Source organism: Haliotis rubra, unplaced genomic scaffold (assembly GCF_003918875.1).
Source record: "Haliotis rubra isolate DU_JTF1 unplaced genomic scaffold, ASM391887v1 Scf54, whole genome shotgun sequence".
In the NCBI taxonomy this organism is placed as follows: Eukaryota; Metazoa; Mollusca; class Gastropoda; order Lepetellida; family Haliotidae; genus Haliotis; species Haliotis rubra.
The window spans coordinates 2,729,849-2,744,712 of NW_025767235.1; the positions used below are offsets into that span (position 1 = coordinate 2,729,849).

Below are 14,864 nucleotides of genomic sequence, written 5' to 3' on the forward strand. Positions count from 1 at the left end.
GGTAATGAGAAACACGAATATTTTATATGTGGCCTTGGGGACATGTAATATCAGGAAGCAATAAACATAAAGTTGGCTACAGTTATCCCTCTCGTTAATGTGTGGACTAGCCAGGCGTACGCCCACGATCTTACTTTGTGCTCAACACCACTACGAAGTTTATTTACAGGAACTACCCGTGGTGATATGGATTGCATAAACACTACGTACTCTCTTGTCTTAAGTGTTTGCTAATAGTCCATAGTAGCATACACCGTCACTGATCAAGCACTGTGTTATTGTCAAGGTTATTGTCAATTTTAGATAACAATGAAATCTTAACAACTCCTCCCTCCCCTGTCTGACCGCCTCCGTGGTGTAGTGGTTAGAGCGTCCGCCCGGAGTGCGGAAGGTCGCGGGTTCGATCCCCGACCGCGTCATCCCAAAAGACGTTAAAATATGGTACTTGTTGGTCCCTGCCTGGCGCTCGGCATTAATGGGTACAAGAAGGACTGGTCGGCTCGGAGTCAGTATAATGTGTCTGAGTGGGGTATTCATGCTTCACTGCGGCATGGTATCTCAGTGGGCTAGCACTATAAAACTAGCTTCAGTCTGGGCTAGTACAAGCAGCCGCACATACAGATACACACGCATGCACGTCGTCATGTGAGCGAAATATTCTCAAGCACGACGTTAAACCCAATTCCACCACCACCACCACCACTACCTCCCCTGTCTACAAAAAAATAGTTTAGTTATAGTTACGGACCCCTCCATACCTGTATTAAGCTTATTTTTATTTTCCTACCTCGTTTTAAAACAAGATATCATAATATGCCATAGATGTACTTAATTAATAACGGTCACTCACAAACATCAGTGTCGCTCCACCCATTGCTGCAGACGCTGCCCCAGTTCGTGTTGTAGTACACCTCGACCGCACCCATGGAGATCTGGTTGCCGCGCGTCAGTCGGACTGAAATACACGTTTACCATAAAACATTCTCTCATACATTACCGCCATATACACGGTTAAAAAAGAATGTCAGCCAACAAGAGAATGATTGAATAATTGCATAAACTTCAGTTTCATGTACTTTTATAATTATATTGAACTTAATTATTCCTCTCTGATCGTTTGGTATTTGCAGCACATTTTTTAACAGTTCATATTATTTGTCACATTTGTTTTCAAGAGGGATAATATATATACTTGTGTTATAGCAGACGACTCCGGCGTCCCTAGTACATCCCCATCTGTAGTTCCAATAACTGGGGCAGTCAAACAAAGATGCTTCTGAACCGCTGCATCTCACATAGTTCATCCACACTTTAGTGTTGTTGTTTCTGTCTACTGGTCTCGAACTCCCATCCTTAAACCCAAGTTGACGGCAGACGACCTTAGCGTCCACGTCGCTCCAGGACCAACCGCATACACGCCCATAAACGCCATTGTAGTTGATCTCAACACGACCGTAGTTCGACCCTCCATCAGCCAACCTCACAGAGGCGCCTGGAAAACAAAAGCAAAGGCCGCTGACCGTTATCGTTCATATGATGACAGTACGAAATGCATTTTAGTGAAGATAGCAACAGATGAGAAATTAATATGAGAGAAAATGGCGACCATTCTTGCCAGGTTATACCATGTAACAGAAAGCAGAACAGAATACTGAACCTTAGTAAAACAGCAGTAAAACGTTAACCATGCAGGGTAACAGTGCGAATTATTTACCACGCCTTTGCATGTGTTTGCAACCTGTGCCACTGGTGAAGCAGGATACGCTCATTCATTACAATGCATGATATTGTATATAAATGGTATTTAAGCATACACACATATGCATATTATAATGCATGTCGAAATCGTACACTGGATTCTGCATTTAGCAGAAACGTCTTAGGAGTATGGTTCTGTCGCTCTATCAACATTCAAGAGCAGAGTCATAATGTTCACCTTGTCAGTCACTACAGTGTGAAGAACATATCTTACCGTTTTCAGTTGTATAGCAGAGGACTCCAGCGGTCTGTCTATAGCTTCTCGCCTGAGAGTTGCAACCGAGGTCAACTTTGTCGTCAAGGTCACTGTAGGAACAGCTGGTCAAATTACCCTCTCGACCTTGACAGTTGAACTTCCCAACCAACAATGGGAGCCGATGTATAGATTTGGCCACTGAAGGTAACGCCACCAACAAATCCCATGGAACGGCATGCAACATCGGCGTCTTTGTTGTTCCAGCCAACGTTGCAAACAGGTCCCCAGAATCCATACCGATTAACCTCAATGGAGCCATAGTCCTTGGAACTATCTCGAAGACGGACAGCCAAATCTGGAAAGTTGAGGAATGAGAGGAGTGACTTAAAGTGACCTGACCAGAACTTGAAACAAAGAAGCACATCCTGTATTATAGTTTCAGTATTTAACACAATGAATTTCCCTTGTCGTACATGAAAACATGACATTCCTTTCAATATGGGCAATTATGGAACTGCTTTCTAAACATAACACCATGCATTCAGGAAGATCCAAGTTTCTTCACGCCATTAGTACACCTGTACCTGAAAGTGTCCTCTGCCATAGCAAAACACGTGTTTAGTTCTGGAAATATATTTAAGTCAATATTTAATACAATGAATTTCCGTTGTCTTAGATCAAAACATTATCTTCCTTTTCATTATGGACAATTCTGGAACTGCTTTCTAAATATAACACTATGAGGGGGATTCAGGTTTCTTCACGCCATTAGTACACCTGTACCTGAAAGTGTCCTCCGCCATAACAAAACACGTGTTTAGTTCTGGAAATAAAGCCTTCTAGTGGCCCACAAAGACCAATGTTAGGAGACAAATTATAATGGAATGACATGCAACAGTAGTTACCGTTAGCGTGTATGCCGTTGTAGGAGCAGTAGACGGTGGCGTATTTGCCGGTAGTGCAGCTGCCAAACGCAAGGTTACAGCTGAGGAGGTCTGATTCAGAGCCAGTGCAACCGTTGACGGTGACGGTGATGGTGGAGGCGTCGACATTCCCGACTGCGTTGCAGCACTGAGCCTTGCCGTCAGCGTAGCCTAGTTTCCTGCAAACAACGCGGGCAGCTGCATTGTCGAAGTTGTGGTCACAGACGGCGGACCATTGGTTGTTCCTGTACACTTCGACACGGCCGTAGTTGACGGTGGCGGCTCCCATAAGACGGACTGGGGTGAAGACAAAATTGGGCTCAACAAAACCATAAATTGTTCTGTTTATACTGCGTGTATTCATTTACGTATAGTAAACAATGTTCACCTGAACCAAAACATCCATGACAAAGGTGTTACTACCCATAACGTTTATTCAGTTCAATAAAGCGCACTCACCGTTGTCATAACACATGACATCGTTATCCTTCTGGTGGTTAGAACAGCCATAGTAGCTCTGCCTCCACAAAGACGTACACTGTGAGATAGATCTTTCCGTTCCTTGGCAGTACAGACGGCTAAGATAGACAGGACCACTGCCGGGGCCAAATGACCCCAGACCCATGTGACGACCTGTTGTGTAGTTGAGCATGCGGCAGATAACATCGGCGTTCTTGTCTGTGTAGTATGTTCCGGAGTATAATGTGCACATGGTACCCCAGGACCCGTCCACGCTCAGCTCGACCCGACCTGCAGACCCTGTCTTATTTCCTAGGCGCACCTGGAGACCTTTAGGACAAATTATTCTGAGCATCACTGTTTGAAACAAGCTTACAGTAAAAGTTTATCCATATGCGATGACGTTACAACAAAGAGGTAGTAGTCGTGGCACCATATTACTGGAATCTTGCTGAGAGCGGCGTAATATCTTGCTCACTCACTCTATTTAATATAATTGCATGTACACTAAAACCTACCAGTACCACAAGTACATCCATTTTGGCTGTCATGTTTTTATATAGTAATAGTCCCAGACCTTCTCACATAACATACTGATGTCAATACACACCACTAGTTTGGTAGCAGTAGACAGCCGCGTCCCCGCTGGAAGAACAGTTAGCAGTGTCGCCGAACCTAACACCAGCACAGTTGGAGAGGTAGGTTTCTGTGCCGTCACAGTTGATATTAGATAACCATCTCATTGTTGAACTAGAGTAGAAGGAGTAGTATCGGTGGTAGTAGGTGTAAGCAAAGCCGCCGGTGAATCCCTTTTCTCGGCAAATCACCATGGCCTCTCTGTCGTCGAACCCGTCGGGGCAAATGTAGCCATTGATGCCCATGTGACGGATCGTGATGCGGCCCTGGTACGTGCTTTGTATGGTCATGGTGTATCCTGTAGGGAAACAGTGTATTGTCATTAAGTATACATGGTATCTATATGTGTTTAAAAGCAGCAGAGTTAACTTCAGGGGTATTCTATTCTAACAAAACTTCCGGCAAAGTGACTTGTGAAGTTTGTAAATATTGAGTTTCATGCACGTTTTTGGCAGTGTTGTTCAAACGACTGTCCAAAACCATCAGATATGGTACTATCCTATATTATGTTATAAATACAATACGTGGTTACTGACCTGACCGAGGGTTGGTGTTGGAGCAGGCCGCCGAGGCGTACTTCCTACTGGGGCAGTAGGTCATGCTGATGGCATGGGGGCAGTCTCTGAAGCGAGTCTCGCGGCCGGTACAGCGGACGTTCGTGAAGCCAATACCATACGACTGCCTGCCGAAGGCTGAGGCACCGACACTGACGCCGTACTGGTAGCCAATCTCGTTGCACACAACCTTGGCGTCGATGTCGTTGAAGTTGTCTGCACACACTGTCTGGTAGCTGCTGGTGCCGTCGTACACCTGAACAGCGCCATACTGCCTGTTTGGTTTGAGGCGAACTGAGAAATGAAAACAAGTTCAGTACCCGTGCCAGAAAATGTACGCCAGGGTCTTCAATTTCAAAAACATTTTATAAACTTAATCATGTTCACAAATAAACACCATTGATAACCATATGCAAAAGTAGCACCACCGACTTTGCCTCACTTGCATATGTAGTAAAATGCTTAAAATCTCAACAAAGACACCAATTCCGGAAAGTTGTTGTCAGTGTAGATATTCTGACATCTTCTACATAAATACGGAGTATAAACAGTAACTCTAAATTTTACGAGATATGCAAATGTAGCAAAATACATGTACACAATTTTACACATTCAAGTGCCATGAACAGCTGTTTTAGTAAGTGTGTGGTGGTCGTATTGCAATTGGGAACCTCTTGAACATCCATTGATGTGGGAGGAGAGGTGAAGATGTTTACAATTCGAGATCTATGTCATGAGATAATTCAGGCACTACAGATTTCAAGTTGACCAAACGGACAGCAATTGGTCAACATTAGACATTCTAGTCAAGAGTATATTAATTAATTAACTGAAGTTCTGTCGGTAACTAAATGGAGGAATTACTGGTATAATATGGTCCGAAATGGTATCCCGAGCCCGTGACATATTGTACATAGCAAAAACAAGACATTTTAAATGTCTGAAAACCAAAGCATTTACGTTGAGTCCCACTACAAAAATATATACTATAACTGTGATAGAAACAGCTGGGTAGAGGTCAAAACGAGGCCAGGCCAGGTGCTCCTGGTAACCATATTTAACTTGATTGAATTGGGATGCCATCATTGGTGGGAACAAGTGTATGGAATTTCATCTATTTAGGACAATTGAGTTCTAATGGGACTTCAAGTCAACTGAGCCCAAAACCCACATGGTTTATGCAGGTAGACTACATAAATAAGATCCCTGGTTGAAGTTAAGATGTACTTAAAGATTTCATAATGTTTGCTACTTCCATTACCGTCACCGAAATGCTGCAGCACATAAGGTGACATTTAATTTAACTCCAGTACAATACTGAAATATAGTTAAATATGTAAATACGTACCATAGCTTTATTTGCTTGAGAACACGCAGACATTTTATCAATAAAAATAATATTCGTTATGTTGGCCAAAACATATAGTCAGTCGCAATATACTTGTGTCACGATGATAATGAATAATCGTATTTATATATGTCTCAACTAGACTAGTACGACTGTCAGTCCACATACTTACCTAGACCAGAACACTGCACACCAACGTCGTATCGATGCCCGCTGCAGGGGTACCTGTTGGTAACGTTGAACCCACTAGATCGACAGTTCCATAGCGCCTTCTCTGTACCTGAGCAGGACGGATAGTACAACCATACCGGCCCAGTCCCTCTGCCGTATGTGCTGGTGCTCCGACTTGAGCCGTCGGGGTAGCCTAAGGTCTTACATATGACGCGTGCGCTGCCGGAGCTGAGGCTGTAACCACAGACGCTGCCCCACACACCGCCGATCTGGACCTCGACGCGCCCAGCATTGTTGGATATTTGGCCGTTTTTTATAAGGCGGAGGTTCACCCCTACAAATACGTATAAGTGTAGTCATTTAAGTGTTTGGTTTAGGTGCGTGTACGAATATGGTTATACAAATCGATAATTTAACAGTCATGCAATGTTGAAGCTTCCCTCCTATAGTTTACCTGTATTGTCGTTGTAGCAATAGACGTATGCTGCCTTTGAATATGACGAACTGCAGGAAGACGGAAGGTTTGTAGAAACGGCGCAGTCCTGAAGCCTCGTCTCGTTGCCGATGCAGTTAGTCAACAACAAACGGGGAGGGCTGTTGTAAGCGTAGCCCACGGCGCCAAACGCCACACCCGACACGTATCCCTTAGACCTGCACACCACCCTAGCTTCCTCGTCTCCCCATCCGCTATTGCACACAGTGGCATTCAGGCCCATCTTCCGAACCCTGACCATCGAGGGGAAGGTTGTGTCAAGGATCACCTCAAAGTCTGACAAAGGGAAAGGGTATATTAAGGAATCTTTTTAATCTTCTAAAATGTTAATTCCACAATGTTGCAACCAATTGTCTTTCTTACCATTTCATAGAAATCCCTTGATGCGGAGGAAACGTATGCAAAAGATGTGCTTTCTCATTTCATTTTGAACACAAATATATATATATATATATATATACGCACAAAATGTCCAAAGTAGTACAGGTGTTCAGTCATAAATATTGCATAGATAAATAAAAACAGAATGCCTTTTTCTCCAAAATGTTTCGTTCTTTACTCTGTTTGATTCTTTACACAATCTCCCTGAAGAGTAAAGAACGAAACATGTTGGAGAAAAAAGGCATTCTGTTTTTATTTATCTATGCATATATATATATATATATATATATATATATATATATATATATATTGACAGTGTGAAACCGTTAGAATTGAAGAAATTATTGTACTAAGGATCTTCAGACTTTTGTCTTTTGTGTGTGTGTGTGTGTATATATATATATATATATATGACGACGACACACATTCTACGCTATTCGTCGCCTATGACGACACTTCATTGTACGGGGTCACCTGAAGAGCCGTTGTACGGCGAAAGATCTTGTGCAGATAAAGGAGTTTTGGCAAGAAGAAATCTCTGGACTCATCTATATATATATATATATTTGTGTTCAAAATGAAATGAGAAAGCACAATCTCCCTCAAGAGTAAAGAACGAAACATGTTGGAGNTTTACAATTTATCATTAAAAAAGGCATTCTGTTTTTATTTATCTACGTGATATTAATGACTGAGCACCTGTACTATTTTGGACATTTTGTGCGTATACACACACACACACACACACACACACACTGTGGTGCTGTGGGGTAATAGGACCATGACTCACCGTTGGTTATAGGTTGCTTAGAGCAGATGACGCTGGCGTAATTGTTGTAAGGGTAGTAGTTGATGCAGCCGCCCACTCTGAAGCCGCAGTCGGCGACTGTGCTCTCTGAGCCGGTACAGTTTACGTAGCTGATGGCAGAGGAATAATATCGCGCCCCAAACGTCCCCTTGGAAGTGAAAAGCCGTAAGGATACCCAAGTTCCCTACACACGACAGCCGCGTCGTAGTTGTCAAAGCCGCTGCCGCAGATGATGCGCCAAGTGTTGTCTTTGAAGAACTGCACAATGCCAGTGGATGCATTTGTGTTTGTAGTTCCTTGTACAAGTTTCACTGGGGACGAGAAATGGACGTGAAAAAGTTAGATCAACTCAGCTTTACTCAAATATCACAGACATAACGTTTATATTTAGGGATGGAGGAAAAGAAATGGTTTTTTGACCAGTTTGCAGGAAATTAGTTTCTACCTACACTAATTAACATACAAAATTCCCATAACATATTGTTACTTTAGTTGTATGACACTCCCAAATAGAGTATTAATTAACTGCCCCTGAGTTATACAGGTCATGGTCACTACTGTAGCCTGCGGACAACATCTGCTTTTATCCTTCCAAAGTTATCAGAATAGACTTGGATAGAAATTATATTTTTGACTTGTGGATATCTATGGCAATTAACAATGTGTGCTCAAAGGGTCGATTTGACGAAGCGTAACAATATGAGAAGTCAGATTTTCAACGTAAAGCAGATTATTTATCACGTGTTGCGTTTGCCCTGCACACAAAGTTCTGCTCGTTCGTTAAGGAAAATACAAAGGGCCTAATGACGGTTTATTGTGGCTACACTTTACTTACTGATGATAACATGTTTCGCGTTTGGAAAATGCCTTTGCATGTGCATATTGTTATCGCTTTCGGGTTGCCATGCCTTACTTTACCATAGGAACAATGTAGGATTATACGTGTAGGGTTGCAGTGGTAAGGTGTCTGCCTATCACGCTGAAGGCCCGAGTTCGATCCCCGGTGGAGGCACCTAGGTTCGGGTCCCGAGGTGGGAACATTTGCGTAGTTTCCTTGGACAAGATACTTAGATCCACATTGTCTCAGTTCACCCAGCTGTAAAATGGGTACCCGTGAGGATGTGATGGCAATGCGAGTGTTTAGTTCATTGCGCCTAACAGGCAGCATGGCGGTATGATCCCCAGGGAGTTGAAAAAGTACAGGAAAGAACGACAGTGTCCTTTGACCGGGGACAGTAATGTACGTAGCGCCGTGAGCAGGCAATGTGCCTGGATATGAGCGCCATATAAGCGAACTATTACTATTACGTTATTGCCGTCTCGGGAAATCCAAAGCGACGTCAATTGGAAACACCCTGTTTTTTCAATCTCCAACCCAAACGAGTTCTTGGTCATAGTGCCGACCTGTATCATGGCATTGTAGTTATACTGCGTAAGTTCGCTACCTTATCATACTTTAGATAGCATAGTTACACCCACCATTTCCGTAACACTGGACTCCAATATCGTAGTTGTGACTCTGACAGGAAGTCGTTTGGACACCCAACCCATAATTGGGACACTGGAAGACGCTTGTCTCGTACCCGTAACAGTAGGGGTTGGAGAGGAACACCTGTCCGCTTCCAGGGCCAAAGGAGCTGTTCAAAATAAGAGTGAGTGAGTTTAGTTTAGCATGAGCATTGAGCACCTTCACGGGTATCAAAATAAGAAGCACCCTATTGTGAGAAGGGCAAAATTACGAAAAGTAGCCTCTATCAAATTATCCACGTTCTAACTATCAATATTATCATGATCATAAATGTGTACGGCCTTCTTCTTTGCTTTTTAACGCCACACGTGATATTCCAGATGTATGAGATAGGTGTGTAATTATTAATCGAGTCTGAAGCCGACAATCAGTGACTGACACTGATCTGGCACTTGGGATGCAATCACCACCCTGTCATGTCTAACGCAGGTTTAAAGAACAGGAATCGGGATATAGCTGACGGAAGGATTCTGTATCTGTGAGGGTCATTTGTGAGATAAGTATCTACATGGTCTTTCTATTTGTCTTATTTATCCGTTACTGAAAGGTACTAGATCTACCTTCAGCGTTCAAAAACAAAAACGCGTCTCCCTTGTGTCGCTGCATGTGGGACATCTTACAACAAGATTAGCTTACCGTTGATAAAGGTCAATTATTCTAGATGGCAGGGGACTGCATTGCTGCTAAACACCATCAGTTACACACACATATATCAACACATATCAACACAAATTACATAAGTTGCCAGCTTGAATGGCAATCGTTCATTTGTTTTCTGAACACAGAAGCTATGGCAAGGTTAACGAGAGACTGACGACAACAAGCCATTGGACGTTTAGACGCTGGCCAACGTGCTCGAGTCGTTGCTAATGTATTCAATTGCAGCGTACGAACGATACAACGTCTTAGACAGCGATACAACGCCACCAACAGATCTGATGACCGTGCACGAAGTGGTCGACCCCGTGTAACAACACGTCGCCAGGACCGTCACATCGTCCATCAGCACCTCTCGTTAACCTAGCCATTGCTGATGTGTTCAGAAAACAGGTGAACGATTGCCATTCAAGCCGGCAATTTATGCCTGAATGCATGCATAATGCACGTGCATCTCGATTTCAATGATGTGTTTGTGCGAACTCTTCCCTTTCCACAAACAAAAACATTTGAAACCTCAATCTCAATCAATACTTTATGGGGCAATACAGGTTTTATTACAACGAGTCATATGTTCCTCAAACTTGACTTCCGGTGTATATTTAAAAAATAATAGTTCCAATACTCCATTGATACTTAAATGTCATTTCCAATATTACGAGGGGCGGTGGGTAGCCTAATGGTTAAAGCGTTGGCTCGTCACGCCGAAGACCCGGGTTCGAATCCCCACATGGGTACAATGTGTGAAGCCCATTTATGGTGTCCACCGCCGTGATGTTGCTGGAATATTGCTAAAAGCGGCGTAAAACCAAACTCAGTCAGTCCAATATTACGACGTTTCTTTTGCCTTCAGTATATATTTTCCTCATTACATTAACAACCATACCTAAATGCTAGATCACAATACAATAGTTATGGCCATTACACACTAGCTGTCAGTAGCTTCTGTTATTATATCCAAAATTATAATACAAACTACCGTCCATGCCACAACCCCGTCCCACATACCTTGACGTAATGCCGTCTTTGAAACCTAGTTGTCTACACACAGCTTTTGCGAGGTTTGAAGACCGATAACGGCTACACACGGTGCCTCGCACGCCGTTGTAGATGATTTCTACCCTCCCTGACATCGCAGTTCCTCCAACCAGTTCTACTCGGATTGCTGCAACGTAATCACCACAGGCATAGAGTTATCTGATATCTCAAATGTTGATAAAACTAACAGTAAATGTTCACGCAAATCGTCACTAAAAACGCATGGGTAAAGACCTAGATTTAGAATATGAACAAAAGAGATGATTCTCTTAAACAAATTTATATACCCTCACATTTAGACCTGAGGTGTCCGGAAACGGAATGTAGTGATGAGGGCATAAATAAATATTCTTCCCCAATAAACGGAATTCAAGATGCCCATTTGTCTTACAAAACATACATTATGAAGTGAAAGAAGGCAAGGCATTTGTTTTTATATCAAAGTGGAAACCCATTTCTGGTGTCCCCCGCCGTGATATTGCTGGAATATTGCTAAAAGCGGCGTAAAACTAAACTCAGTCAGTCAGTCAGTCAAAGTGGCAAATCGTACAACTCACGGTTGTTTCTGTAACACAATACTCCTGCATCGAGGTTAGAGTAAGTCTGAGACGTGCAGACCTCACTTCCGGTGGGACAGTTAAACAGAGAGGTCTCGTTGCCGGCGCAGTTCACCTCGGACAAAAGGAACGGTCCAAAAGCTCGTGTGTTGAACTGATAGCTGACTCCACCTGTCATACCCAGTTGGCGGCAGACGACACCCGCGTCTGTGTCATCCCAATTCACCTCGCAGATTCTCCCGGAAATTCCAGACTTGGTAACTGCGACATGCCCACTGACATCCTTATACCCGTCGGGTCCGTCAGAGAGCTTGATAGAAGAAGCTGAAAGATAAATAAGGTATCTCATCTGGGCAAATTACACTTTGGATTGAATAACCAGTCTCGAGTATCGTTTTGTGCGTAAAAGGCCTATGTGGGCATATGTGGACACCCATGTGACTGCGTTCGAACTAGGGAATGTGTTTATATTACCGAAACGGTTAACACCGTCAGCAAGCTCTCTAGGTACAGACGTCAACTGTGTGATGAATCCAGTCACGTTAGTATTCACTGCAACGACCTCGGCTCCCTGTTCGGCATCGTATATTTGACCATGTGACAATCAATCCAGTCACCTTGTGTTAGCGGCACTTGTATTAGTGATCCATTCAATGTAACTACGAAGGCTCATACGACAATGTCCTACCCGCGAACAGAATCGTAGCTTCCGTCACTTACTGGTGCTGATAGTGCCGTTGTAGCAGGAAACTGACGCATATCCGGTGTAGCCCTGTCGACTGCAGGTCCCACTCCCTAACGTGCAGTTCATGATCGATGCCTCGTTACCAGTGCAGGTGATGTTGCTGCCTAAGTAGTAGGAGGAGTAGTAGGTGCCGTAAGATCCCCTTGGTAAGGCTCGACCATTCTGGAATCCCAGCTCTCGACAGACGACTTTTGCAGCAGAGTCATCAAAGCCAGTTCCACAAAGCGGCTGCCACCGGGAGTATCTTCCCACCTGGTTCCAGAGTTGAACGGCACCATGACTGTGATCTCCTCTGTATAATCTCACTGAAACCAACGTAAAACTCACTCTTACAATTAAATCATTCATGGATACAGAGGGTATGGGTCCAAATTATCTCAGTGTAATGTCCACTGCTACTCCCTTCTTACGAAAAAAAACCCCGAATCCGTGGTTTCATTTCTGTCACAATCCACAATCCACAAACAGCTTTGAACATCTAACAAACCAGAGCTTCATTCCGGCCCATATCATATATGTCAAATTTGCTGAGATACCAATTTGTGGTTTAAAAGCAAAACAACGATAAACAACTTGTTGCTTGATGTTTAACACCGCGCTTACTGTATGAGAGGGGCCTATAAACAATCTAGCTAATACAGGAGAAACCAGTGATTGATAATCTGAGCACCTCACAACGCTGCATGCATAAACATGTGGAAAGATGTGTGCATGTATTATGTTAGTGGACAAACAAGAACGTTATCTATGCCAATTTTGGAAAGGCCATTTATAAACATTAACAGTAAGACACATTACTTTGTAAACATGTTTTTTCATTTACCTTCGTTGAAGCAGGTGACCGAAGCGTCTTTCGAGTGGTCAAGGCAGGTTGATGCAGGGTTCCTCCAGCCTCTGTTACGACAGGACCACAGCGTTCGTTCATATCCCGAACAATATAATCTATCCATAAAGATAGGGCCGCTCCCAGCCCCGTAGTAGGACGCTGTGGGTTGAAAACAAAGCCATGAATGACAGAGATTGGTCAGTGAAAAACGTGTATTATCATATTTCCATAGAAACTGGCCAATTCCACGGAACAAAGATAGAACTACAGTATATAATGTTTAGCAGGTTTAAAAGACACAGAGACGTAGCCTACCTTTCAGGTAGTTCCCGTCCCTGAAGCCTAACGTTTTACAGACCACCCTTGCATCCCCGTTGGAGAAGCTGTTGTCACAGACGGTGCCTGTCTCTCCGTCTACTGTGATTTGCACCCGGCCGTGGGTTGAATCTCCGCCAGCTAGGCTGAGTTGTGGGGGACCTGGAACGGAGTGTGTTGGCAATTAGACTCCGTGAAGACGGTGATAACATGGTACTGCTGTTTAAGGCCATATATGTAATATGTGGGATTACACTTTCTCGTAGTCTGTCTCACAGTGCCTGAACCACATTAATTTCCCTACTGCGAAGCCCTCTCTGCAGTGCTAAAGCCCTAAATAAAGCAAGTCTAGATTTCCTCAGGTTCAGGATCTCTGGTCTCCCTAGGGCTCCTTTTCAATATAAATGGGCTTGTTTGTTACTATCAAAAGTATATATATTCAGAGACTAAGCCTTAGTCTAACTTTCTCGGTAAAGTAACGATTCTAGTACTTTTGTTAGGTTGAGTCTCAAATGGGATTCAAACCCACACTCTCTTCTGAGAAATATAACATATGTTGCATTTGATATAACATATGTTGCACTTTCTAAATGACATTGTGCATTCATACTGTTGCAGGCTTAAAAAGAATAAACCCCAAAATGAGAAAATAGACTAAATCAATGACAGGGGGGAATAATCGTGTACAGATGAAATATAGTTTGTAGTACTAAAGACATAAGACGAAAATAGGTGTCTTTCTCATTAATCAAACTATAACAACAGATATATCACCACTACATCTCTCAAACTAATGTGACGGGTGAAAAGTGTCAAAACTTACTGCTTGTGTAACACAGGACATTGGCGGGATAACAGTATCTCTTTGGAACACCCCAGACGGAGGACACACACTGGTCCAGGCTCGTCTCCTGGCCGGTACAGTTCACGGATGTGATCCACACTGGTAGGTCAGACCTTGTGTACGTGGTGCCGTAGGTGACACCGCCTCTGAAGCCAAGCTGCTTGCACACAACGTTGGAGGCGTTGACGTTCCAGTTGTTGGCACAAATCTTGCCCGTTACCCCGAGATATGTAACTATAACTTGACCTGATACGCCTGTGCCATTTACAAGGCGAAGACTGAATCCTGTAAAATGAAGTGGTTGGACCAACAGGCTCCCATGGATATGTGTACATAGGTTAACAAACATTGGGTCAAGTTGAACAAATTGTTAATACACCCCCCGCCTCCATAACGCCGAGTACTGACCGCAAATGAGTGATAGTCAAAATCCTCTGAACTCGCATGACACAAATTTTAGTTGTGTTGAAAATCGCTGAAGCAACATCACTCTCACTCACGCACCAAAGCTTTCACTGGGTTATAGTTGTTTCGGGAACAATTTCAAGAAAGATGCTTTCAAACTAAAAATACCTAAGTATATAAGGCCCCCATCTTCAGCGTCTTTGCATGGTACTAGATCCAAGT

General features: G+C 43.4%; 1 protein-coding gene across 1 annotated transcript in view; it reads right to left on the minus strand.

The window, feature by feature from the left end:
- Window positions 1-14,864, minus strand: part of LOC124253355 — an 82,774-nt gene that overhangs the window by 53,204 nt on the left and 14,706 nt on the right. Inside the window, 19 exon segments of the mRNA XM_046687105.1 lie at window positions 851-955; window positions 1,193-1,492; window positions 1,973-2,116; window positions 2,154-2,309; window positions 2,860-3,174; window positions 3,337-3,666; window positions 3,947-4,270; window positions 4,509-4,820; window positions 6,047-6,379; window positions 6,500-6,814; window positions 7,710-7,880; window positions 7,883-8,038; window positions 9,207-9,364; window positions 10,921-11,077; window positions 11,508-11,831; window positions 12,228-12,557; window positions 13,076-13,237; window positions 13,394-13,555; window positions 14,217-14,522. Coding sequence (XP_046543061.1) covers window positions 851-955; window positions 1,193-1,492; window positions 1,973-2,116; window positions 2,154-2,309; window positions 2,860-3,174; window positions 3,337-3,666; window positions 3,947-4,270; window positions 4,509-4,820; window positions 6,047-6,379; window positions 6,500-6,814; window positions 7,710-7,880; window positions 7,883-8,038; window positions 9,207-9,364; window positions 10,921-11,077; window positions 11,508-11,831; window positions 12,228-12,557; window positions 13,076-13,237; window positions 13,394-13,555; window positions 14,217-14,522 — 4,560 coding nt within the window.